The 26,842-nt window shown below is 34.8% G+C and overlaps 1 protein-coding gene across 3 annotated transcripts in view; it reads left to right on the plus strand.

Moving 5' to 3' along the window:
* SPDYA (speedy/RINGO cell cycle regulator family member A) overlaps positions 1-26,842 on the plus strand; it is a 49,219-nt gene that overhangs the window by 13,200 nt on the left and 9,177 nt on the right. For all 3 annotated transcript variants that reach the window (XR_013172352.1, XM_077152492.1, XM_077152493.1), the window contains 2 exons: positions 9,213-9,384; positions 24,340-24,637. Coding sequence is in view for 2 of the 3 variants with exons in the window: in XM_077152492.1 (XP_077008607.1) it covers positions 9,213-9,384; positions 24,340-24,637 (470 nt within the window). In the remaining variant the exon portion in view is untranslated. The remainder of the gene's footprint in view (positions 1-9,212; positions 9,385-24,339; positions 24,638-26,842) is intronic.

Consider the following 26,842-nt stretch of genomic DNA (forward strand, 5'->3'; position numbering starts at 1 on the left):
CCTCTGGACTCTGTTTGGAATCTCTCAGCCATTGACACTTAGTCTCATTTCACTCTTTCCACTTTTGGTCAAGAAGGTTTTCTCAATCCCTTGATGTTAATTCTCAGCTCATTCTAGGGTTTTTCTCAATCCCTTGATGCTGAGTCTCAGCTCATTCCAGGATCTCTGTCCCACGTTGTCCTGGCTACTTTTAAGACCTCTTATTCTTTTGTGTTTGAAAGTTCCAGTATGTTACTAAGTCACTGGTTTCTTTTTTATAACGTGCTTGGGGTTTGGTGGGCTTTTTGAATTTGAAGATTGTCTTTTATAATTCTTGGAAAATTCTTAGCCACTGTCTCTTCAAATGTCCCTTTTTTTCATCTTCTCTATTCTCTCCTTCTGAAACTCCAGTTAAACATTTTATACTGCATCCATCTATATCTTTTAACCTTTCCTCAAAATTTTCTATCTTAATCTAGTGGTATGAATTAAATTCACAATGTTGTGCTGCCATCAACATAGTCCATTACAAAAGCTTCCATTACTCCAAACAGAAACTCTATACAAATTAAGCATTAACTCCCCATTCCCCATTTCAGCCCCTACCCCGGCAATCTGAGTTCTAATTTCTGACTCTAAGTTTACATATTCTCATTATTTCATGTGAGACATAAAATATTTATCCTATTATTTCGGGTTTATTTCATTCAAAATGATGTCTTTAAGGTTCATCCATATTGTAGCATGTAGTAGAACTTAACTCATTTCATAACTATGTAAGATTCTATTGTGTATATATACCACATTTTGTTTATTCATTCATCTGTTGAGGAATATTTAGGTTGCTTCCACCTTTTTGCAGTTATGAATAATGCCACTGTGAACATCTGTGTGCAAATATCTGAGTCTCTGCTTTCATTTCTTTGAGGTGTATAACTAGTGGTGGAATTTCTGGTCATATGGTAATTCTATACATAACTGTGGGGAAACATCAAACAGTTTTATACATGTTTTAGCCTCTAGCTTTCCTTCTAGTGATATACACAACCCTAAACTTCCCCCTTTAAACCACATTCACGGGTATGATTCCATTAATTACACTCACAATAATGTACTATCAGTACCTCTATTTCCAAACTTTTATAATCAGTTTTATTAAAAATTCTGCATAAATTAAGCATTACTTCCCATTCTCTACCCTCATTCTATATCCTGGTAGACTACACATCTGGTAGCCTATACTCTAAATTTTAACTCCATGAGTTTGCTCATTATAGTTAGTTCATATTAGTGAGGTCATACAATATTTATCCTTTTGTGTCGTGCTTATTTCACTCAACATAGTGTCCTAAAGGTTCATCGTGTTGTTGTGTGCATGAGGATTTCATTCCTTCTTACAGGTAAATATTCCATCATATGTATATACCACGTTTTGTTTACCCATTCATCGATTGACAGACACTTGAGCTGTGTTTCTATCTTTTGTTAAATTGTGAATAATGCCTCATGAACATCAGTGTGCAAATGTCTGTTCATGTCCCTCTTTACCTAGTAGCAGGATTGCTAGATCATATGGCTGTCTATACTTAGCTTCCTGAGGAACCACCAAACTCTCTTCTACAATGACTACACTAGTCTACATTCCTACCAGCAGTGAATAAATCTTCCTCTTCCTCCACATCCTCTCCAACACTTATAGTTTTCTGGTTTTTTTTATAGTGACCATCCTAGTGTGTGTGAAACAATATCTCATTGTGGTTTTGATTTGCATTTCCTTAATAGCTAGTGATGTTGAGCCATCTTATCTGCTTTTAGCCATTTGTATTTGCTCTTTGGGAAGGTATCTATTGAAGTCTTTTGCCCATTTTAAATTGGGTTGTTCTCTTTTTGAGTTGTAGAATTTCATTATATGTTCTGAATATTAAACCCTTATGGGATATATGATTCCCAAATATTTTCTTCTACTAAGTAGGCTGCCTTTTCACTTTCTTGACAAAGTCCTTATTTAATTTTGAGGAGGTCCCTTTTATCTATTTTTTTTCTTTTATTTCTTGTGCTTTAGGTGTAATGCCTAAGAAACCACCACCTACCACAAGATCTGGAAGGTGCTTCCCTACATTTTCTAGGAATTTTGTGGTTCTGACTCTTATATTTAGGTCTTTGGTCCGTTTTTAGTTAATGTTTGTATCACGTGTGAGAAAGGAGTCCTCTTTCATTCCTTTGGATTGTGGATATCCACAAATGGTGTGGATATCCCAGCACCGTTTGTTGGAGACTTTTCTGTCTCAATTGAGTGGATTTGGCAGCCTTGTCAAACAAATATCAATTGGCAGTAGATATGAGGGTCTATTTCTGAACTCTCAGATTCCATTGATCCATTTATCTATCCTTATGCAAGTACTATGCTGTTTTGACCACTGTAGCTTGTACTATGCTTTAAAGTTAGGAAGTATGAATCCTCCCACTTCATCTTTTCTTAAGATGTTTTTCACTATTCGGGCCACCTTACCCTTACAGATAAATTTGATAATTGTCTTTTCCATTTCTGCAAAGTAGATTGTTGGAATTTTGATTGGGATTGCATTATACCTGTAAATCAGTTTAGGTAGAATTGACATCTTAACAATATTTAGTCTTCCATTCTATGAACAGAGATTGTCCTTCAATTTATGTAGGTCTTCTTTGATTTATTTTAGCAATGTTTTGTAGTTTTCTGTGTACAGGTCCTTTACATCCTTGGTTAAATTTATTCCTAGATATCTTTCAGTTGCTATTATAAATAGAAATTTTTCTTGATTTCTTTTTTTTTTGATTGTTTATTGCTAGTGTATAGGAACACTACTGATTTTTACGTGTTGATCCTGTATCCAGCCACTTTTCTGAACTCATTTATTAGCCCTAGTAGCTTTGTTATAGATTTTTCACGACTTTCTAAGTATAGGATCATGTCATCTCCAAATAGTGAAAGTTTTACTTTTTCCTTTCCAATTGGATGCCTTTTATTTCTTTGTTTTACCTTATTAGTCACATTAGAGCTTCCAGTCCAGTGTTTAATAATAGTGGTGACAGTGGGCAACTTTGTCTTGTTCCAGATCTTAGAGGGAAAGCTTTCAGTCTTTCACCATTGAGTATGTGGTTAGCTGTGGGTTTTTCATATTTGCCCTTTATATGTTGAGGAAGTTTCCTTCTATTTCTATCTTTTGAAGTGTTTTTATCAGGAAAGGATGCTGGAGTTCGTCAAATGCCTATTCTGCATCAATTGAGATGATCATGTGTTTTTTCCCCTTCAGTCTGTTAATGTGGTATAATTTTCTTTTGTTGAACCACCCTTGCATATCTGGGATAAGACCCATTTGATCATGATGTATAAAATCCTTTCATTATTCTGTCAGATTTAGTTTGCAAGTATTTTGTAGAGGATTTTTCATCTGTATTCATTAGAGAAATTGGTCTGTAATTTTCTTTTCTTGTAGTATCTTTATCTGGCTTTGGTGTTAGGGTGATATTTGCTTCATAGAATGAATTAGATAGTATTCCCTCTCAATTTTTTGGCTGAGTTTGAACAGGATCAGTTTTAACTTTTCTTGGAGTGATTGGTAGAATTCATCTGTGAAGCCATTTGGTCCTGGGCTTTTCTTTGTTAGAGGCTTTTGATGACTGTTTCAAGTTCTTTACTTGTGATTGGTTTTTTTGAGGTTTTCTATTTATTTTAGATTCAGTGTAGGTTGTTCATGTGTTCCTAGGAAATTGTCCATTTGATCTAAGTTTTCTAATTTGTAGATATAGTTGTTCTTAATATCTTCTTATAATCTTTTTTATTTCTGTATGGTCAATAGTAATGCCCCCAACCCTACCCCTTGTTTCTGATTTTATTTATTTGCATCTTGTCCCTAGCTGTTTTTATCCAGAAGGCTAATTCTGGAGGAAGTCTCTCCCCAGAGAGGACTTTCCCAAGTCAGTTTTTCTTAGTCAAAACATGCCCAAAGATTCATGAAGGGGTTGTAGATCAATTCGTAAGTGCCCTGGGGAAGAGACCTGGAAGCCGTCACTCTTCTCTTTGGTGACTCCCCAAGTCTGTGCTCTCCTTGCTGGCCAGCAGATGGTGCCCGTCAGCTAATTGGTCCCACATCCTAAGGTGGTACTGTGTCTTTAATTCTCAACTAACTCCCCTCCTGCCAGGGGTATAGTTGAAACAGAGACTGCCAGTCTCTTTTGGCCAGGACAGGTTTAAAGTGTTGCTCAGATCCCAGACCCTGCCATCTGAATTCTCTAATAAAAAGCTACCAACTGTGTTGGGCCGTGTCTGTCCCATCTACCTTTTTTCTTGGGGGAGAGCCACCCTTCAGCAAATTGTTCCCCACATCCGCAAGACAGCACAGTGTCTCTCAATCAGATCTGCTTCTGCCCCTGCCAGGGTCAGGGTTGAAACAGAGGTTGCTTACTGTCTTCTGTACTTGGTGGTTGGAAACTGTAACTGTGCTTGACAACGTTGGTACCTGTCATGGCCAGGTTTATATGTCAACTTGCCCAAGTGGTGGTACCTGTTTTTCTGGTTGGGCAAGTGCTGGCCTTGCTATGAGGACATTTCATAGAGTTAAATCATGATCACATTGGCTACATCCACAGCTAATTCCATTTGTAATCAGCCAAGGGTAGTGTCTTCTGCAATGAGTGATGCTTAATCTAATCACTGAAAGCCTTTTAAGGAGAATTCAGAAGAGACAGGCTCTCTTCCTGCTTTGATCGGCAAACCTCTCCTATGGACTTCGTCCAGGCCCTCCACTGGAATCATCAGCTTCACAGCCTGCCCTACAGATTTTGGACTCTATGTTCCCACGGTTATGTGAGACACTTTTATAAATTTTATATTTACAAATATTTCCTGTTGATTGTTTCTCTAGAGAACCCTAATACAGGACCCAGCATTCCAAATTCACTAATCAAAAGCTGCCATGGTGCCTGCCTAGCCTTGCCTCTTCCTTTTTTCTTGGGGACAAGCCACTCTTCAACAAACTCTTCCCTGCCATTCTGAGAAGTTACTGCATCTCTAAATGAGCCCTGCTTCCTCCCCTCGGGAGGGCAGGGTTGAAACAGAAGCTACCAGCTGCTTTCTCTCCTTGGTAGGTTGGAACTTTAGTTGTCCTCAGAGCTGGAACCCAGCAATCTGAATTCACTAATGAGAAGCTTCAATTGGCACCCAGCTGTGCCCTCCCCATCCCTTCACCCTCATTCTTGTAAAAGAGTGGCTACTAGGTGGCCTGCCATGCCAGTGGGAGATGGGCATCAGCTTCAACAGTGTGGGGAGATCTACTTATAGATCTGTACTGCAGTTTATCAGTCTCTTCCTTCTGCTTGTCCTTGGATGGTATATGGTGTTCTTCTGGTCTCCAGAGTCCCCAAAACAGGTGTTTCAGAAAGTTTCTGGCTGTTTACTAGCTGCCCTGAAGGATGATCTGAACCCTAGAGCTCCCTATTCCACCATCTTGTCCTCAGCCACTCTTCTTTTTTAATGTAAGCATTTAGAGCTATAAATTTCCCTTTGAGTACTGACTTGCTGCATCCCGTAAGTTTTGGTATGCTGTATTCTCATTTTATCTCAAGGTATTTCCTAATTTCCCTTCTGATTTCCTCTTTGACCTATTGGTTTAATGTTTTGTTTAATTTCCACATTTGTGAATTTTCCAGTTATTGATTTCTGGCTCATTCCATTGTGGTCAGAAAAGATACATTATATGATTTCAGTATTTTTAAGTTTATCAAGACTTGGTTTGTGATGTAGCATTGTCTATACTGGAGAATGATGCATGTGCACTAGAGAAGAATATGTATTCTGCTGCTATTGGGTGAAGTGTTTTATATATGCCTGTTAGTTCTAGTTGTTTTATAATGTTGTTCAGGTCTTCTGTTTCCTGTTGATCTTCTGTCTGGATTTGCTATCCATTATAGAAAGTGGCATATTGAAAATCCTGTCATTAATATATAATTGTCTGTTTCTCCCTTCAAATCTTTCAGTACTCGCTTTGTATATTTTGGACTCTGCTGACAGATGCATATGTTTATAATTATTATATTTATTGATGAATTGACCATTTTATCAGTATATAGTATCCTTCTTTGTCCCCTGCAACAGCTTTTGACTTAAACTTTCATTTCCATAATTTCTGTTTTATCTGATATTAGTGTAAACCCCTTCCCCCAGGTCTCTTTTAGTTACTTTTTGCATGGAATATTTTTTTCCATCCTTTCACTTTCAACCTACTTGTGTCTTTGAATTTAAAGTGAGTCTCTCATAAATAGGATACTTTATGTCTTGCTTTATAATCCATTCTGCTAATCTCTGACTTTTGACTGAAGAATTTAATCCATTTTCATTTAAAGTAGCTGCTAATAATGCAGGACTTTCTTCTGCTATTTTGCTAATTTTTTATCTTAGGCCTTTTATGTCCCTCCAGTCTTCCATTACTGCCTACTTTTGTATTTAGTTGATCTTCTGTAATGAATCATTTTTAATCCCTTCTCATTTCCTTCTGTGCATGTTCTCCACATATTTTCTTTTACTTACCATGAACTTAATTTCTTTTATTTATTTTTTTCATGAACTTAATTTTAACATCCTATTTCTATTACAATATCAGTTGATTTGATACCAACTTCCCTAGCATGCACAAATTTTGTTCCTGTGTCTCACTCTCCACCTTTATGTTGTTCTTGTCACAAATTTCATCTTTAAATATTGTTCCAAAACTGTGCATTTATCATTACTTTTTATGCATTTGCCTTCTAGATCCTTAAGAATAAACAGTAGATTAAAAAATCCGAAATACAATAATACTGGCATTTATAATTAGCCATGTAATTACCTATACTGGAGTTCTTTATTTCCTTATGCATCATTCAGCTTTGCTGTACTTTCTTGGGTCCTTTCCTTTCAGTCTGAATAACTTCCTTTAGCGATGCTCATAGGGTAGGTCTCTTACTGACAAACTCCCTTGGCTTTTTATTGTTGTTGTTAAATCTGGTAATGTTCATTTCTCCCTCATTTTTGAAAGACAGTTTTACTCTGTTGACTGTTATGTTCTTTCAGCACTTTAATATGTCATACCACTGCCTCTTGCTTTCGTGGTTTCTAGTGAGAAATTGGCACTTAATCTTTTTGATACTAACTTGTATATGACATGTTGCTTCTCTCCTGCTGCTTTAAATGTTCTCTTTGTCTTTGGGTGTGGATGTCTTTGTGTTTGGAAAGTTGGGTTTTGTTGGGAATTTTGAATGTTATATTCATGGCTTACATTAAATTTGGGAAGTTTTCAGCTACTATTTCTTTGAATATTCTCTTTGCCTTTTCTCTCTTCTTCCCCTTCTGTTATTCCCATAATACATATATTGGTATGCTTGATGTTGTCCCACAGGTCTCTTAGGCTCTGTTCACTTTGTTCCATTCTGCTTCTCCACTTGAATAATTTCAGTCGTCTTGTCTTCAGGTTCACTGATACTTTTGCTAACTCCAGTCTGCCACTGGAACCCTCTAGGGAGTTTTTCTATCTTTGTTATTGTGGTCTTCAATGCCACTATTTCCATTTGGTTCCTTTTTATAATTTCTGTCTCTTAATTGATATTCTCATTTTGTTTATATAATACTTTCCTGATATCCTTTAGTTCTTTGACTATGCTTTCCTTTAGCTCTTTGAGCATATTTGAGACCATGTTTTAAAAGTCTCGATCTGGTTTTCCAAAGTCTGGTCTTCTTATTGATAGTTTCTGATATTTTACCTTATTCCTTTGGATAGGCCATCATTTCCTGCCTTGTAATCTTTTGTAGAATACTGTACATTTTAATATTTTAATGTTTCTACTCTGGGATTTAGTCCCTCACCTTCCTTAAGTTCCTTAAGTTTTATATCCAGCTTGTGATATGCCAGAGATTCCCTTGAATGTCAGGGGTTAACAAAAGCAAACAAACCAACATAAAAAACACCTTTCACAGTCTTTTTAGATCTGAATGCCCTCTCTTCTTATAAAATAGTCTTTCCTCCTGGATCATAGTACTCCATTATTTCTGTTTAGGTTGATAGTCCTTTGCCCCAGGTCTCTGCAATTGATTGTTTCTTATACTGATCTGTCTATCCACATGCTGCTTCTGTGTGCAGGGAAAGTTCTGAGATGATGAGCCAGAGATGAGTGTCCTGGTTTAGTCCTCAGGCTGCCACCAGATAGATTGGCACAGGCATACATGAACCCCAGTGTGCACTCAGGAGTTACTCTGCTCCCTCTAAAACTAGGGCCAGGGACCTGCATGAGAAAACAGACTGGTTGCACACTGAGCTGGGGAAAGGGTGGGAATAGGGCCAGCAAGGGCACCACAGGGTTTTGTTACCATTTTTAAGTTGCATTTTTCTTGATTTGGAGCCCACCCAGTTACTGCAACCCTGTAACTTTTCCAGAGCTCTAAGAAAGAGTGCTGTTTCAGTTTTTCCTAGTTCTTCAAAGATTCTCTGGGAAATAGGAACCCTGTATCATCTCACTTTGCCAACTTGGTTAACCAGAAGTTATTGTCTTCATTTTTTTTTAAGAGTTGAAAGAATTATTTTATGTATTAACTTCTATGGAGAAAGATGACCATGAAAACAGCAAGAGCCACCAAGTTAGAATACTCCTAATTTCATTCAAATGTTTCAAACAGTGATAAAAGTCTGTGCACATAAACATGTATGTATTTAATGGGTAATTTAATTTGAATTTCAATGATATTTTGATCATACTCAATTTTTACCCTTAAAGGACTCTAGGACCAATCCTAAACAAATATTCAACTCCACTGTATTAGAGAACTTGCATACAAAGTTCTCATTGTACTACTATCTTTGCTCAAGAGCCAATTTAAAAGTAAAATGTTTGCAAACTGTATACAATTTGCAAGAAGTTAATACATAAAATAATTTTCATAAATTTTATTTTTATCAGGATATTAATAAATATATATGTGCTTATACATTACTGCTTTCTATCAGTGAAGAAGTAGGCTACAAGTGTAGAAACTACATCATAAATACAGATTGGATTATATATCCCAGAAAAGCATATCTTTAATTGTACTGATCTGTCAACCTGTGTGAACCTTTTGACTGAAGATTTAATCATCTGTATTTATCTATCTATCTATTTATTTATTTATTTAGTGAACCACCTGTTGTCCTTTACCCATTTCTTTCTGGGTTGTTGGTCTTCTTTGTTAGGTATCTGGCTAATACAGTTGAAGAAGATGAAGAAGAATCCAAGTATGAAATTTTTCCATGGGCTTTAGGGAAAAACTGGAGAAAATTGTTCCCTGATTTCCTAAAGTTAAGGGACCAACTCTGGGATAGAATTGACTATAGGGCTATTGTAAGCAGGCGGTGCTGTGAGGAGGTAAGGATTTTAAAATACTTTATGTATGTAATCTATATCTTCTGTTTATGTAATTTTTTACCTTGTTTTAATGTGCTTCTAATGCTTTAATTTTTTGTGTATATAAGGAGAGACCATTATTCTTAGTCACTACCATGACTACAATTTGCATAGCGCAATGTTGCTTTTTAAATTTTATACCACAATAATTAATAATTATTCTATTTTTCAGAGCAGCCTACTTCTATAACAAGTATTTTTATTTTATTGTGTCCCTACTGTCTAAAAGATCACCAGTTTATTGGAAAGGATAGGATGACCATGCCAAAATATTTTATTGAGGATGGTAATAACACTGGAATTGGATAATAATTTCTGTTAAATAAAGTATGTGAAATTTCAGGTTTCCAAGATTGAAATACTAACCTCATGGTATAAAATTGAAAGAAATTTTAATACTTTTAAAAACCACACCTCTTCACATAAATTAAATGTCCTTGATACCAGATTCTATTAAGATAAAGCACCAGGACACTAAAAAATTAAAAGATCAATTATTTTATCAACTGCTCTGATTTTCAATAAAGAAGAAAATTTTTCAAACTAAAGAAGATTAGAGAGTAGAAAATTAAATGGAAAGCAGGAATCACTAAGTTAGTACTGGTTCAGAAAAGTTTGGTCATTATGGACTAGATAATGCTATAATTAAATAAAGACTTATCCAGTTAAATGATTATAGGCCAAAGGAACTAATTAATGGATTAATGACAAACCTGAGGGAATACTTTTTGGTGTATCATAGAACTCTGTCCAGAACTAACCTTGTTAATTATATTTGTTAATAACCCAGATGAGGACATAACTGATATGCCTATTTTTAGGTTAAATTAAGTTAGGTGAATTGTTGAATGTTGGAAGAAATGCCAGGATTGAGACATAACTTAGAAGACTATAAAGTAGCTCAAGTCTTTCAGAAGAAAAAGTTCAGTGGAAAAAGATGCCAAGTTAGGTGTCTAAGGCCCCCCAAATTAAGGGATACTCATTAAAGGTTTAAAGTACACTCATTCCAATTTCAAGGTCTCAAAGAAGTCCTGTATTATTGTATTTCATCCCCACCTTTCCAGATCAGGAGTGGGAAATTAGCGTTCCTGCTGCTGTGCCTGGATATGTTAGTAGGTATGATTTGGACGCTCTAATTTTTAGAAGTAAATCTTTCAGGCCTCATGGGACCCTCAGCTAAGAGTATGTAGGGAATGCTAGAGAGAATATCAAGGAAGCAGTAGCTTACCTGGTGACTGACCACCTACCTGCTTCCAAGATAGAACCAATAGCATTTTAATTGTAACAACTTTAATATACACAATTGAAACTGGAATTACCACAGCTACTGGCACCTGTCTATTAAAGAACAAAAGAGAATGATGTGGTTTAATAGTTTATGTGCAAAGGATTAGGAGACTTTTAGAGAATTGTAAACTCAGTTATGTAATGGGACTTAGAAAAGTTTATGCATAAAATTGGTCATAGTGTTCAGAAAAGAGGCAGCAGTTGTATCAGATCATAACTAAAATGTTGCATTTGAGAAAACAGAAGCAATCACAAAAGAATGTCAACATGCTCCCACCATATCTGCCAACCAATCTGCATGTATACTTATATACCTGCCCTCCCTTTATTACTATGAAAGAACTATGTTTGCACCTAAGTCTACTACCTCTACATTTGTACTAGATCCCGTCTTTTCTTGCCTTCTCAAGGACATTATTCTAGTAATTGTGTCCTCTTTCAAGCATTTTTACATTTTCTATTTTTATTGGAACACTGCCATAAGAATACAAAAATTTCTATAATAATTCCATCAATAAAAAAAAAGAAAACTTCACCTCAACTACTTCTACATTTCTGTGTCCCTTACAACTAAACTCTTAAAAAGTTGCTGTACTCAATATCCCTACTTCCTTTCCTTCCATTCTTCTTGAACTAATTTTATAGTCTTTTCCCCATTACTCTATAGAAACTTGTCACAGTACCAAAGATATCTATGTTGTCACATCCAAAGATTAGTTCTTAGTCCTCAAATTAACTTAGCGGCAGTATTTGATACAGTCCCTCATTTCTTCCTGGAACACACTCTTCACTTGGTTTTCATCATCTTCTCAATCACCTTTATTGGTTCCTTTCTACCTCATCAGCCTCATTAGAATGCCCCAGGGCTCAGTCCTACCACCTCTCCTCCTAATGATAGTAGTTTACCAGGAGATTCCATCTACTGTTAAGGGTTTAATACTGGCAACTCCCAGATCTCTTCCTTAATTCCAGACCTGAATATCTAATTGCCTACTTAATATTTCATCATTTAATATATGTATCAAACTTTACATGCCTAAAATTGATCTGATTTTTCCCAAACCTCCTCCTGCAGTCTTCAACATCTTAATAAATGTCAACTTTATCCTTCCAGTTGCTCAGGTTAAAAAACTAATGTGTATGCTCCCAATCAAGGAGCTGCAAAGTGCATGAGGCACGTATTGGGAAAACTAAAGGGAGCTATAGACATGTCAGCAGTAATAGTGGGAGACTTCAGTACTCCACTCTCTGCTATAGATAGAACAACCACACAGAGGATCAACAAGGAAATAGAGAACCTAAACAATAAGATAAATGAATTAGATCTAATATACATATATAGATCATTACATCCCAAAACACCAGGATACACATGCTTTCTAATGCACATGGAATGTTCTCCAGGATATATCATATACTGGGACATAAACTGAGTCTCTATAAATTTAATAAGATTAAAATTATCCAAAGCACTTTCTCTGATCACAACGGAATAAAGTTGGAAATTAATAATCACCAAAGAACCAGAACTTTCACAAATATATGGAGATTAAACTACACACTCCTAAAATAATCAGTGGGTCAAGGAAGAAATTGCTAGAGAAATCGGTAAATATCTGGAGACAAATGATAATGAGAATGCAACAAATCAAAACTTAAGGGATGTGGAAAAAAAAAAAAAAAAAAGGCAGGCCATGGTGGCTTAGTAGGCAGAGTTCTCGCCTGCCAGGCCAGAGACCTGGCTTCGATTCCCAGTGCCTGCCCATGCAAAAAAAAAACAATAACTTATGGAATGTGGCAAAGGCAGTGCTGAGAGGGAAATTTATTGCCCTGAATGTGTATATTAAAAAACAAGAGAGGGCAAAACTTGAGAATTTAACTGCTCACCTGGAGAATTTAGAGTAAGAACAGCAAACTAACCCCAAGGCACACAAAAGAAGAGAAATAATAAAGACTAAAACAGAACTAAACAAACTGGAGAATAAAAAAACAATAGAATCAACAAAACTGAAAGTTGGTTCTTCGAGAAAATTAATAAAATTGATGGTCCCCTAGCTAGACTAACCAAGAAGAAAAGAGAGAGGACACAAATAAAATCAGAAATGAGAGTGGGGTTTGTTACCACAGATCATGAAGAAACTTAAAACATTGTAAGAGGATATTACAAACAACTATATACCAATAAACTAGACAACTTAGATGAAATGGACAACTTCCTAGAAACACATGAATTACCTATACTAACTTGAGAAGAAATAAAAGATCTCAACAAACCAATTACAAATAAAGAAATCCAATCAGTCCTCAAAAATCTTCCCACAAAAATAAAGCCCGGGCTTCACGGGAGAATTTTATCACACATTTCAAAAAGCACTAATGCCAGTCCTACTCAAACTCTTCCAAAATATTGAAGAAAAAGGAACACTACCTAATTCATTTTATGAAGCTAACATTACTCTAATATCAAAATTGGATAATGATGATACAAGGAAAGAAAAGTACAGACCAATCTCCCTAATGAACATAGATGTGAAAATTCTTAACAAAATGCTAGCGAATTGTATCCAACACCATATTAAAATATTTTATGTCATAATCAAGTGGGATTCATACCAGGAATGCAAGGGTGGTTCAACATAAGAAAATCAATCAACATATTACAGTATATTAACAAATTGAAAGGGAAGAATCACATGATCATATTGATTGATGCTGAAAAAGCATTAGAGAAAATCCAGCATCCTTTCCTGATAAAAACACTTCAAAAGTTTCAAAGGAAACTTTCTCAATATCATAAAAGACATATATGAAAACCCATAGCCAGCATCACTTAATGGTGAAAAATCAAAAGCATTTCCCTTGAGATCAGGGATGAGTCAAGAATGCCCATTGTCACCACTATTATTCAACATTGTATTAGAAGTACTAGCTGGAGCAATTAAACAGGATAAAGAAATAAAAGGCATCCAAATAGGAAAGGAAGAGTAAAGCTTTCTTTATTTGTAGATGAGATGATCCTATACTTAGAAGACCCTGAGAAGTCCACAGCAAAACTACTTGAGCTAATAAACAAATTCAGCAAAGTGGCAGGATACAAGATTAATGTACAAAAATCAGTAATGTTTCTATACATAAGCAATGACCTGTCTGAGGTGACAACTAAGGAAAAAACTCCATTCAGAATAGCAACTAAGAAGAATTAGGTATCTAGGAATAAGCCTAACCAGAAATGTCAAGGACTTTACACAGAAAATTACATAAAATTGCTAAAAGAAATAAAAAATGACCAAAATAAATGGAAAGATAGTCCATGCTTATGGATAAGGAGGTTGAATATCGTCAAGATGTCAACTCTACCTAAACTGACCTACAGATTCAATTCAATACCAATAAAAATCCCAACAACCTACTTTGAAGACTTGGAAATACTGGTTATCAAATTTATATGGAAGGGAAAGAGACTTCGAATAGCTAAAGATATCCTTAAAAAGAAGTGCAAATGGGGAGGTCTGTCACTTCCTGACTTTAAGCTTACTATAAAACCACAATGGTCGAAACAGCATGGTACTGGCACAAATACAGAAAGACTGATCAATGGAATAGAATCGTGAGTGCAGAGATTGTCCAACAAATTTATGGACATTTGATCTTTGATAAGGCCCCCAAATCCACTGAATTGGAACAGAATAGTCTTTTCAATAAATGGGCATGGGAGAACAGGATTTTAATAGCCGAAAGAATAAAAGAGAACCCCTACCTTACACCCTATACAAAAATCAATTCAAAATGGATCAAAGACCCAAATGTAAGAGCCAGTCCCATAAAACTTCTTGAAACAAATGTGGAGTAACATCTTCAAGATCTAGTAATAGCAAGTAGCTTCTCAAACTTTACACCTAAAGCACAAGCAATGAAAAAAAAAATAGACAAATGGGAACTCCTTAAGATCAAGAGTTTCTGTGCCTCAAAGGACTTTGTTAAAAAGGTAAAAAGGCAGCCAACTCAATGGGAGAAAATATTTGGAAACCACATATTGGATAAAGGCTTGATATCCTGTGTACATAAATTATACAGCTCAACAACAAAAGAACAAACAACCCAATTATAAATTGGGCAGAGGAAATGAACAGGTACTTTTCTGAAGAGCAAATACAGATGGCTAAAAAGGACATGAAGAGCTGCTCATCTTCACTGGCTATGAAGGAAATGCAAATTAAAACTACAATGAGATTTCACCTCACACCTATAAGAATGGCTGCTATTAAACAGGAAGCTGTAAATGTTAGAGAGGATGCAGAGAAATGGGAATACTTATTCACTGTGTTGGTGGGAATGTAAAATGGTTCAGCCCCTGTGGAAGTCAGTTTGGTGATTCCTTAGAAAACTAAATATTGAGTTGCCCTATGACCCAGCAATTCCAAGACTTGGTATATACCCAAAAGAGTTGAGGGCAGTGACACGAATAGATATTTGCATACCGATGTCCCTAGCGGCACTATTCACAGTTGCCAAGAGATGGAAACTATTCTGGTGCCCATCAACAGATGAGTAGATAAGTAAAATGTGGTATATACAAATGATGGAATATTATGCAGCATTTAGACAAAATGATGTCCCGAAACATATGACAACATGGATGAACCTTGAGGACATAATGCTGAGTGAAAAAAGTCAGAGACAAAAGGACAGATACTGCATGATTCCATTATCATGACTGATAAAGCTGCGAGTGTTTTAGAGAAGCTAGAAGGAAAAATCTGAGATGAGGGCATGGAAGCCCATGACAAACTCTGGGAACTGTTCTGTAGCTGCTTGTTGAAGTGTACTTTGAAAATTACTGCTTTTTTTCTTTCTTTTCTTTGTATATGTATGTTATATTTTACAACAACAACAAAAAAATGGTAAAAACCATAGACAGTTATAGTAATATTAGGTTGAATAAATTCCTGAAATAAAAAATTTGGAAATGTTTAGTAACATAAATGATACTTGTAATAACTTTTACTTGATATTTTGAGGATGCATACAGTTTTGATAGTTAATCAAATGTTATTTGGTAGTGTTTAATATTTAGAATTAAAGAAACTGATATCTGTATCTATAGATTTTTTTCCTTCCTTGCTTTAATTTTAAAGTGGCTTATGAAACATATTGTACAAACTGGTTTTACGATGATTACTTAGATTTTTAAAAAATATATACCTGTGGATAAGTTAACTAAGATATCCATTTTAGGCAGTTAAGATTTTCATGTTAATTATAAAAATATTTGTATCTTCATATTTTCCTGAAACCAGGAAAATATTTAGTAACGTAGGTCACTACTATAGCAATGCAAATATTTGTAATAACTTTCTACTTGATATTTTGAGAATATTCACAGTTTTGACAACTGATCAAATGGTATCTAAGTTAGTGTTTAACACTTAGAATTTAAGGACTTTGCTATCTGAATTTGTAGATTTTTTCCTTGTTGCTTTTATTTTAAATTGGTTTATGAAACTTACTATGCAAACACAGGCTTTACAATGATTATATGAATATTTTATTTAAATATGCCTGTGGTTAAGCTAACTAAGATATCAATTTTTGGTGGTTCTAAGTGTATTGTTTGTTTTCTTAAATTAAAAAAAAAATGAAAAAATAAACTAATGTGTAACCCTTGAATCATCTTTTTCTCCCATCCTTACTTTCCAGAAATATCCAGCATCTTGCTGTTTACCACCTCCATCACTAATACCCTACTTTAAGTGATTCTTATCTCTTCCCTTGACTATTGCCATAACCTTCAAATAGTCTCTCTTCTTTCTCCCCTCTAATCTACTCTTCCTGCAGCAGTCAGAGTAAATCATTTTTAGAAAGAGTCAAATCATGACTTCTCTACCCTAAACCTCCATTGGCTTCTCATCTCACACAGTGTAAAAGAAGTCCTGATGTGCTTCATGCTACCTGACTTCAAGGCATATTATGAAACTACAGTGGTCGAAACAGCATGATACTGGATTAGGTTTCTTAGCTATAACACCAAAAGTAAAAGCCACAAAAGAAAATATAGATGAATTGGATTTCATCAAAAATTAAAACTTTGCCTTATAAAGACACTATCAAGAAAATGAAAATGAAAACCACATAATGTGAGAACATCTTTACAAATTCTGTACCTGATAAAGAACTTGTATCTATAATATTTAAAGAACTCTTAAAACTCAATAATAGATAGCCCAGCTAAAAAATGGGCAAAGGTTTTGAATAGACATTTCTCCAGTGAAAATAAGCAAATGGCCAAGAAGCACATGAACATCATTAGCCATCGAGGAATGCAAATCAAAAAACCACAGTGAGATATCACTTCACACTTACTCAGATGGCAGTAATAAAAAAGATAGATAATAATAAGTGCGGCAAGGATGTGGAGAAATTGAAACCCTTTATGGTGGGAATATAAAGTGGTGCAGCTGCTATGGAAAACAGTCTGACAGTTTCTCAAAAGCTTAAGCATAAAGTTATCCTATAACTGAGCAAATTCACTTCTCTCTCTCTCTCTCTCTCTCTCTCTCTCTCTCTCTCTATATATATATATATATATATATATATACCCAATAAAAATGAAATTTTATATCCACACAAAAACTTGAATGCGAATGTTCAGAGCACCATTATTCATAATAGCCAAAGAGTGGAAACAAGCCAAGTGTCCAACAACTGATGAATGGAAAAACAAAAAAAACCATGCAATGGAACACTATTTAGTAAGAAAAAGCAATGAAGTACCAATACATATTACATGGATGGACCTTGAAAACATGCTAAATGAAAGAATCCAGTCATAAAGGACCACATATTATATGATTCCATTTATGTTAAATGTCCAGAATAGGCAAATCTATGGAGACAGTAGGTTAGTGGTTGCCAGGGGGCTAGCAGGAGGAGGGAATGGGATTTGATTGCTTTCTTGGGGTGACTTAAATGTTTTAAACTTGGTTGTGGTGGTGATTGCATAACTCTGTGAATACATTAAAAATCATTGCAATGTACACTCTAACGGGGTGAATTTCATGGTATTTTAATTATATTTCAATAAAGCTACTTAAAAGAAAAAGGTAGTACCTTCCATTGTTACTTTAAATTCTCTTTCCTGGTTTCTATTTTCTTCCTAGTACTTAGCCACCATTAAATGTATTCCATGTTTTAGTTGTCTATCCTGCTAATGTCTGTTTTCCGCCAACAGAACATAAAAGAGGGCAGGGTCTTTTTTTTTTCTTATTGTATTTCCAGTGCCTGGCATATAGAAGATACTAAATAAATATTTGCTGACTGACAGGATTAATGGAATGGAAGGCTTCCTCTTATTCATATCTACCTCTGGTCCATAAAATAAAAAACAGTAAAATATAAATAAATTCTTCACTGAGCTCATTTAGCTCCATTCCCCTTACTCCAGTGGTAGATAGATAAACTAAGTTTTGGCTGTTCTAACACGGTTTCCCTTATGGGTATAGAAATATCTTTTTCAGAAAGGCTTGGAAACACATTGGTGTAAGAAAGGGCAAATACCAAATAGATTTTATCCTGTTCTCTTAAGTATTCATTCAATAGCTAATTAATGAGTAAGACACCAAGTTCAGTGTTGTGGGAGTTTATTATAACGAAGTATTACATCATCCCTGCCCTGAAGTTTATTACATTAAAGTAGCAAGACATGCAGGCAGGCCACGGTGGCTCAGTAGGCAGAGTTCTCACTTGCCATGCCAGAGACCCAGGTTCGATTCCCAGTGCCTGCCTGTGCAAAAACTAAAATAAACTAGCAAGACATGCTGTTAGAGATTTAGTTTAGAAAAAGAAATTTAATTAAGCATTCTATGCATCTTCTTATTGAGAGCCCTGTACTGGCAACACACAAAACATTTCTCTGGTCCCATGTCCTAAAATAAACATATATTAGGATAATAGCTACAAACTGGCTTACAATAATACATTTGTAGAGTATTTTACATGTTCATAAACATTTCCATATAAATTATCTTCTTATCCTTACAAAATACTTGTGAGAATAGTGGTATTCTCATTTTATAGATGATAGAACTAAGGACCATAGAGCAACATCTGACAGCGAGTAAGTAGCAGTCAGAACACAACTTCACTTCTAATGACTTTTCCAGCGCTCCTTTTTCTTTATATCTGGCCTCCATGTAATCCCTTCATACTTGTTAATTTAGAAAGTGCATTTATATCTATTATTTTATCATTTTATGCAGGAAATAAATAGAATGTGTTCTTTCCATTTCACAAATGAAGAAATTTTGATTTGGAAAGGTTGTGAATTGTTCGCGGTCAGTCAGTTAATAAGTGGCAGAGCTGGCTAGCACTTAAACTCAGAACTCTTTTCATTCTACTCCGCTCTTGAAGGAAAAACATTATCTCCTTTCAGATAATAATGAATTTTGTAATTTGTCTCTTCCTTTTTTTTTAACCTTTGCTCTAAGGAAACCAAGAGCCAAGTTTTATCCTTAAACAATTCAACTCTATTACTCTTTATTACTGGCAGGTCTGCTTTTCCATTAGCCCAGTTTTCTCTTTTGGGTCCTAGTTTAATGGGTTTGATTGGTTGGTTGTTTTTGCATTTGCATTTGCTCTTTTTAAGCTGCCTCAACTCCTTTTTTTTTTTTTTGGAAAAGAGTTGCAATATGATTAAATTTTTAGAAAATATATAGAACATCTTCAGAAGAGAATAAGAGAGTTTCCCTACCTAAAAGGATTTAATCTTTTTATGACCAGGTAACCTTTTTAAGACATCAGCTCCTCTGAGGTGAAGTATATTTAGGCTAGTGGTGGCCTAATTTCTAGCCTGTTCACAGGTGATGGAGCATGCTTATCTTATGAGAGTGAATTAGGCCCTTTTCATGCATCATGGAGGCCAGTAATTTAATCAAGATGAAGCTTTTCTCTATTCCAATTTTGTGCCCTGGCCTAGATGCCACAATATCATCACGGCTGGGTTCTCCATCAACTTCTACTTGATTCCAGATTAGGAATTTAGAAAACAGTGATGTGTGATATAAGCAGTGATTTTGGATAGAATAATCCAAAAACAGTATATAGAAGAAACTCAGTATAGGGTAGGTACTGGAAACTGTTGAATTTACTATAGGAAAGGAAGCAAGACTTTGAACTAGATTGATGGCAGTGGTGAAGAAAAAGAAATCAGTATAGAAATTTGCAAAATTGTAATTGGCACTACTTGGTAACCAGAGGGATATAGCACATATAGGAGAGGGAGCTGTCAGAGTTTCAAGTCTATATAATAAGAGTAGTGGAATCCATAATGGAAATAGGGAAGGCTAGAAAAGGAAACTGGTTTATTGGGAAGAGAAGGAATTTGGTATTAGATGTAATGAATTTAAGGTGATAACTGCATAATTTAAATGACTGGTCAACAGGCATCACAAAATGAGTCATTCAAACATAGGTGATATTTAAAGCTTGGTAGAATAGATAAGAGATCCAACATAAAAGTAATGCTAATAAAAAAAAAAGTAATGCTAACACTTTTTGAGCACTGCCAGGCACTGCTTTAAGTACTGCATATGTATTAACTCATTTTTTAAATTTATTTTTGTTTTTTTAATTTGCATGTATTAACTCTTACAACAATTCTTTGACGTAGGTAAGTCTAAATGAAGAAATTGAGGCACAAGGTTAAGTGACTTCTCCAAAGACACACAATAAAATAGCACACCACAAATATTGAAACCCAGGCAGTCTGACACCAGAGTCAGTGCTTTTTTTTTTATTGACCAAACAAAACAACATACAAACACAAACATTCTTAACATATGAACATTCCATACTTGTACAATCAATGGCTCACAATATCATCACATGGTTGTATACTCATCACCTTGTTCATTTCTTAGAACATTTGTATCACTCCAGAAAAAGAAATAAAAAGACAAAAGAAAAAACTCATATATATCATACCCCTATCCCTCCCTGTCATTGACCCACTAGTATTTCCATCTACCGAATATATTTTAACCTTTGTTCCCTGCTACTTTTTTCTTACCACTCCCTTTCATTGATCATTAGTATTTCAATCAACTCAATTTAACATTTGTTCCCCCATTTATTTATTTATTTCTAATCCATATTTTTTAGAATCAGTGCTTTTAACACCTTTACTATACTGCCTCTTGAGGACACCAACAGGTAGAGAGTATGTAGAGGAAAAAAGAGGGTCAAGTATTAAATATCCCACCAAGGGAACACACACATACACAAACTAATGAGAATGATAGAAGAGTAAGATGGAGTAAATTAAAATGAGAACATTTCTAGTAGGTTATCTACTACCATTGCTTCAGAAAAGTCAATTTCATAAAACCATCGAATTTAAAGACTGGAAGTGGCCTCAGTTTTCTCATCTATTAAACACACCCTGTGGCCCAGAAAGTAGGTAGTTTTCCCCAGGACATTGAACTGTTGGAATTAAGGCCAAAAACCCACCTCTCTATGGTACAGTTTTCTTTTTAATTCACTGTTATCATAGTAACATTCTAATTGTATATATGTAAAAATATATTAAAAATAATCAAGTGTGCAGGTATACTTCTAGCTGGGAAAATGTGTGGAGAGACTACAGAGACTAGCTTACTGTAGAAATAAGTTTCTGAATCTCTGAGAAATTTACCAAATCTTCAATTTTGTGCCCTTTGCTTCCCAATGCCCTCTGCTCTTCTTGCTGGACTTTGTATAGGATTCCTACAAAAATCATGTTGAAGGTTCATAATGTCAGTTGCCTTTAATTCTTTATTTTTTCATCATCTATCATTAAAAAATATTTACTGATGGCATAATACTGCATGCATGCAGGTTACAGAAGAGTATAAGAGACTATTTCTGCCCTCAGGGGGCTTTCAATAGAGTACATACATAAAAGGATATATCATGGTACTAAATAGTTATATGCTAACTGGCATTAACAATAAAACAAGAAAAGCCAAAACTAAAGTTCTTAGAGAGGTGGAACTTGTGCTGGGCGACCTTGAAGAAAAGGCATTCCAAGGCAAATGAAGGCAGAGGACATTCCAAATGTGGGAAATAATGATGTAGAAATGTTCAGGAAAAATGAGTAGATCAATATAGAAGAAGTAAATTTTTTTTAAATGTACTATATTTTATTTTTACAAAGAACCAGATTTGTTTCCATAGTTCTAGAAAAATTTAATTTGTAACATGCTGTGAGAAAATATATTTAAACAATAATTGAATTTTAATCTTACATTTTCTAAAAACATCATTGCATAAGATTATACTAAAAGCTGGGTAACTGCATGGACTAAAGTAAGCTAAAGTGATTGAAAATAAACATTGGTAATGAAACTAAAAAAAAAAAAAAAAAAAGAAAAAGAAAACAGACACTAACACTCCCAATCTGACCCCACCTGTTATATAAAGAAATGGGGTGGAATTGCCAGCATTGGAGACTAGTAATGCCATCTCACCAAAAGGAGTATTGGCTTCTGAGTCCCCTTCCTGGCCAAATTCCAGAGGTCAGGGCTTTGTAGCAGTAGGAGTTCTCAGGGTTTGGAAAGCTGATCTAACACCTTATGTGCATTTGGCAGATGCCCTCTAACAGTCTAACAAGCTTATATTTAAGTGTCCTTTTGGTTAAAAGTTGTTCAGATTCTCTTGGTTAGCAAACAGGTAAGAGCCCTCAATCCCTAATACCTGGAGCTGGAAGGGAGGACCATGCATTTGAATAGTTGGGTGCTAGGGGAGATGACCTCGAATGGATGAAAGAAGAAATAAATTTTAATATTCTACTTCCTTAGAAAACTCTGAACCTAGCTTTACATTGTTACAGAAATGTTGATAGAGTTTAATGTATTTATTTGCTTCTACCTTTTTAAAATATAGATGTAACATTATTACATGTCTGGTTGAAAACTTTTTTTGAAAGATTTAAGAAGTAAATTATAAGATAAATTCAGTCCTAAAGTATATATTTTTAAAAATTAACATGGCTACTATTCTTTATACCATTAACTTGAGGGAGGCCACAGTAAACCACTCCAAAGGGACTGGTTTAAATCTTAGGATTTTTAATTTTGGTTTTAGCATCAAAAATCTTCTTTCTTTTCCTCCCCCCCCCCGGAAAAATACACACAATCCCTTATAAAATAGATTAAAATTGAGTTGCTGTCTTCCCAGGGCCATTAATATAGTCTGTGTAACTGACTCCTCAAAACAGTTTGAAAATCAGTAGCCTAGGCAATTGATAAGGTTCTGTTTAGCTCTAAAACTTACAATTCTCGTAGACTTTGACTACTTGATAATTGCAACTGAATGATTTTGCTCAGAATGCTTAGAACTTTTAGATTTGAGCCTTGAGGCTGCATGTGTAAGTACACTTTCCCAGCTTGACTATATTGGTTACTTCTTAATGGATATTATTTGCTAATTACTTATTATATGATAAGCCTTTACCCACATCTCAGAACATGCTCAGAACAATCCTATGAAATTGATTCTATCCCTGTTTTAGATATGAAGACATTTAGCCTCCAAAAAGGTTAAATAATTTGCCCAGTGTCATATAGCTAGCAAATAGCAGGGCCAGGATAAGAAACTAAGTGTCCTGATTCCAAAGCCATTTTTTTAATTTAACAAACTTTACAGAACAATGCCTGACATATAGTGAAGACTCAAAGTGCTTTACAAATGGTATATCATCTAATCCTCACAACAACCCTCAAGATAGACATTTTTATTATCCCCAGATTACAGATGAGGAAGCTGAGGAACAGAAAAGTTCTTATTCACCATATACTGTTCTTATTCACCATACCCTTTCCCATAATTGCAAATGTTTTAAGATTATCTAAACATACATAGTTGGAAGCCTCAATTTATTTTTTAAAACCCACCCATTCCATTACATATGGTTTTTGGTTAACTGCATTACTGTTTTTTCCCATTTAGAATATTCAGAACTAAAAAACCCTGACTACTGAGAGGTTGCTTCAGTCCTATTTCTATTTGAAATAATTTAAATATCTTGTTAATATTGTCTTAAGGATCCAAACAACAAAATCACTTTGTAGGTAATACTGCCTTATCTGGAGATACTGTTTTTAAAAACAATGGTAAGAATCTTTTTAGCCATTTTATTGAGATATATTCACACACCATACAAACCAACCAAAGTATATAATCACTGGCTTACAGTATCATTACATAATTGTGCATGCAACCCCATGATTTCCAATTTTAGAACATTTTCATTACTCCAGAAAAGAAATAAAAATAGAAAAGAAAACCCAAATCTCCCCCCTCCATTATTGACTCATAGTATTGGTTTGATACATTTGTTAATGTTGATAAAAGAGTATTAAGATATTACCATTAACTTCAGTCCATAGTTTGCAATAGGCATATTTTCCCCCATTAGCCTCTCTTTTAGTAACTCCTTCTAATAGTGTCATACATTTGTTCTAGATCATGAACAAACTTTTTAATATTTGTATATTAGTAACTTAAATTTTATCCCATTTATAGAACTATCTGTCTTGAGTTTTAATTTTTGTACTTAATCTTACTAAAATTCTAAAAGGAAGCTCTCCGCTATAGGTTATGGCCATTGCACCAACCCATTATATATGGCAACGAGAACGCTCTGTGTATCACAGTGGAGCTATAAGAAACTACAACAGAGATGAAGTTCCACTGCCCCGGGGACCAAGTGCCACACCAATAGATTGTTCACTCTGTGGTAAAAAAGGAAGATATGTTAGACTGGGATTGTCTTCATCCTCATCTTCATCTAGTGATACAGTGGAGGTGATCGAAAAGCATTCTCAAGAAACACGCAACTCATTCTCAATGGATAAAATAGTTGATCCTTCTCAAGCTTATAGCTATTCTCAAGGTATGTTTTAGTGATACACCAGAATTAGATTTATGCATGTTACTTATTGAGCACTTGTCTGTCCTTACTGGTAGGGATACAGAATTATTCATATATTAGAACAATATGAGTTAAATTAGTAGTGAAGGTTTTCTCCCTTTAAATGGTCACTTTTTGTATTGTATCCTTATCTGATTTGTAGTAGCCTACCTAAATTAAAATGTTTTTAATGTGCCATGTTAAATTGAAACCTAATATATCATGAGCCTCAAGTATTTTAAGTATTTTAAGAGCCTGAAGTGTTTCTTTTACTTAAAAAGAGTTGTAAGAAGAAAATAAATTTACTTGTAATATCATCCAGCATTATCAATGGTTAACTATTGTGTGTTACTTTTTATTTCTGTTTTCTATTTTTAACAAAATTAAAGGTATATCATATCTAGGCCTGCTTTTATCACTTATCATAAAGCACTTCCCCATTAAATTAAATTGTCTTTGAAAACCTGATTTTTAAATATGACATGGTATATATACCATAATTTATTTGCAAATTTCATTTTTATTGGGATTTAAGTACCTTTGTACAGTGATCATTTTAAATAATCTTATGAACTGGAACACTTTTACTCAACTACACTATAATTTTTATTCAAATTATTTTTATAAAGACAGTATTTCTGACATATCTCATCTAGGTTTGAAACAGTTTTAGAGTAATATTCCACTAGCAATGATTGTTTTACTTCTTACCAAGTCTTCCTTTCAGATCTTTACCCATCTGAAGATAGGACTGATAGATTTTTTTTTATGGTCTTTTCTAACTCCATCATGGGAATATACAGGACCCACATTTTTCAGAATTTCATCTATTTATTTATATTTATTTACTTTTATTAGAGAAGCTGTGGATCTATAGAAAAATCATAAATAAAATATAGAGTTCCCATATACTGCTCTATTAGTAATACTTGTACTGGTGTGGTAATCAATTTGTTACAATTGATGAAAGCACACTTTTATAATTGTACTATCAACCATGATCCATGGTTTAACTTAGCATTCACTGTTTGTGTTGTGCAGGTCCATAGATTTTTTAAAAAATTATTCTATTCATATATACTGTATAACCTAAAATTTCACCTTTTTGGGAAATTCAAATATATAATACATTTACAGTGTTGTGATACCATCAGCACCATCCATTACCAAAAATTTTACAATGTCCCAAATAGAGATTTTACATCTTAAAGCTTAACTCCCTATTCCCTACTCTTACCCCATCCTCTGGTAACCTATATTCTAGACTCTCACTCTGAGTTTGCTTATTCTAATTATTTCATATCAGTGAGATCATACAAAGCCCTTTTGTGTTGGACTGATTTCACTCAACATGATGTTTTCAAGATTCATCCATGTTATCACATGTATCAAAACTTCATTTATTTTCATGGCTGAATAATATTCCATTGTGTGTATGTACCACATTTATCGGGTGATGGGCACTTGAGTTGCTTCCATTTTTTGGCATTTGGGAATAATGCTACAATGAATATCTGTGTATAAGTATTTGTTTGAGTCCCTGCTTTTGATTCCCTAGAAGTAGGATTGCCAGGTCATCTGGAAATTCTGTACTTCAGTCTCTGAGGAACTACCAAGTCTTCCCAGTGGCTACATCATTTTACATTTCCACCAGCAATGAATGAGTGTTCTGTTTCTCCACATCCTCTCTAACACTTGTTATTTGTAATTTTCCATTTTTTGATAGTAGACATTCTAGTGGGTGTGAGATGGTAGCTTATGTTCTTTTTTATTTTTTTCCACAGGCAGGCTCTGGGAACCAAACCCGGGTCTCCAGCATGGCGGGCGGGTGACTGAGCCAAAATTCAGTGTCTATTTTTTATTTTTGTTGCTTTTGCTTCTAAAGAACTGTTGCTTGGGTGGGCCACAGTGGCTCAGCAGGTAAGAATGCTTGCCTGCCAAGCCTGAGGACCTGGGTTCGATTCCCGGTGCCTGCCCATGTGAAAAAACAAAACAAAACAAAACTGTCGCTTAACACAATGTCCTGAAGGTGCTCCCCTATGTTTTCCTCTACGAGATTTATAGTTTTGATTCTTATATTTAGGTCTTTCATCCATTCTGAGTTGATTTTTTATATGATGGGAGGTAGGGATCAACCTTCATAATTTTGCATATCAATATTCAGTTTTCCCAGCACCATTTGTTGAA

The sequence above is a fragment of the Tamandua tetradactyla genome, chromosome 3, assembly GCF_023851605.1.
Source record: "Tamandua tetradactyla isolate mTamTet1 chromosome 3, mTamTet1.pri, whole genome shotgun sequence".
Lineage (NCBI taxonomy): Eukaryota > Metazoa > Chordata > Mammalia > Pilosa > Myrmecophagidae > Tamandua > Tamandua tetradactyla.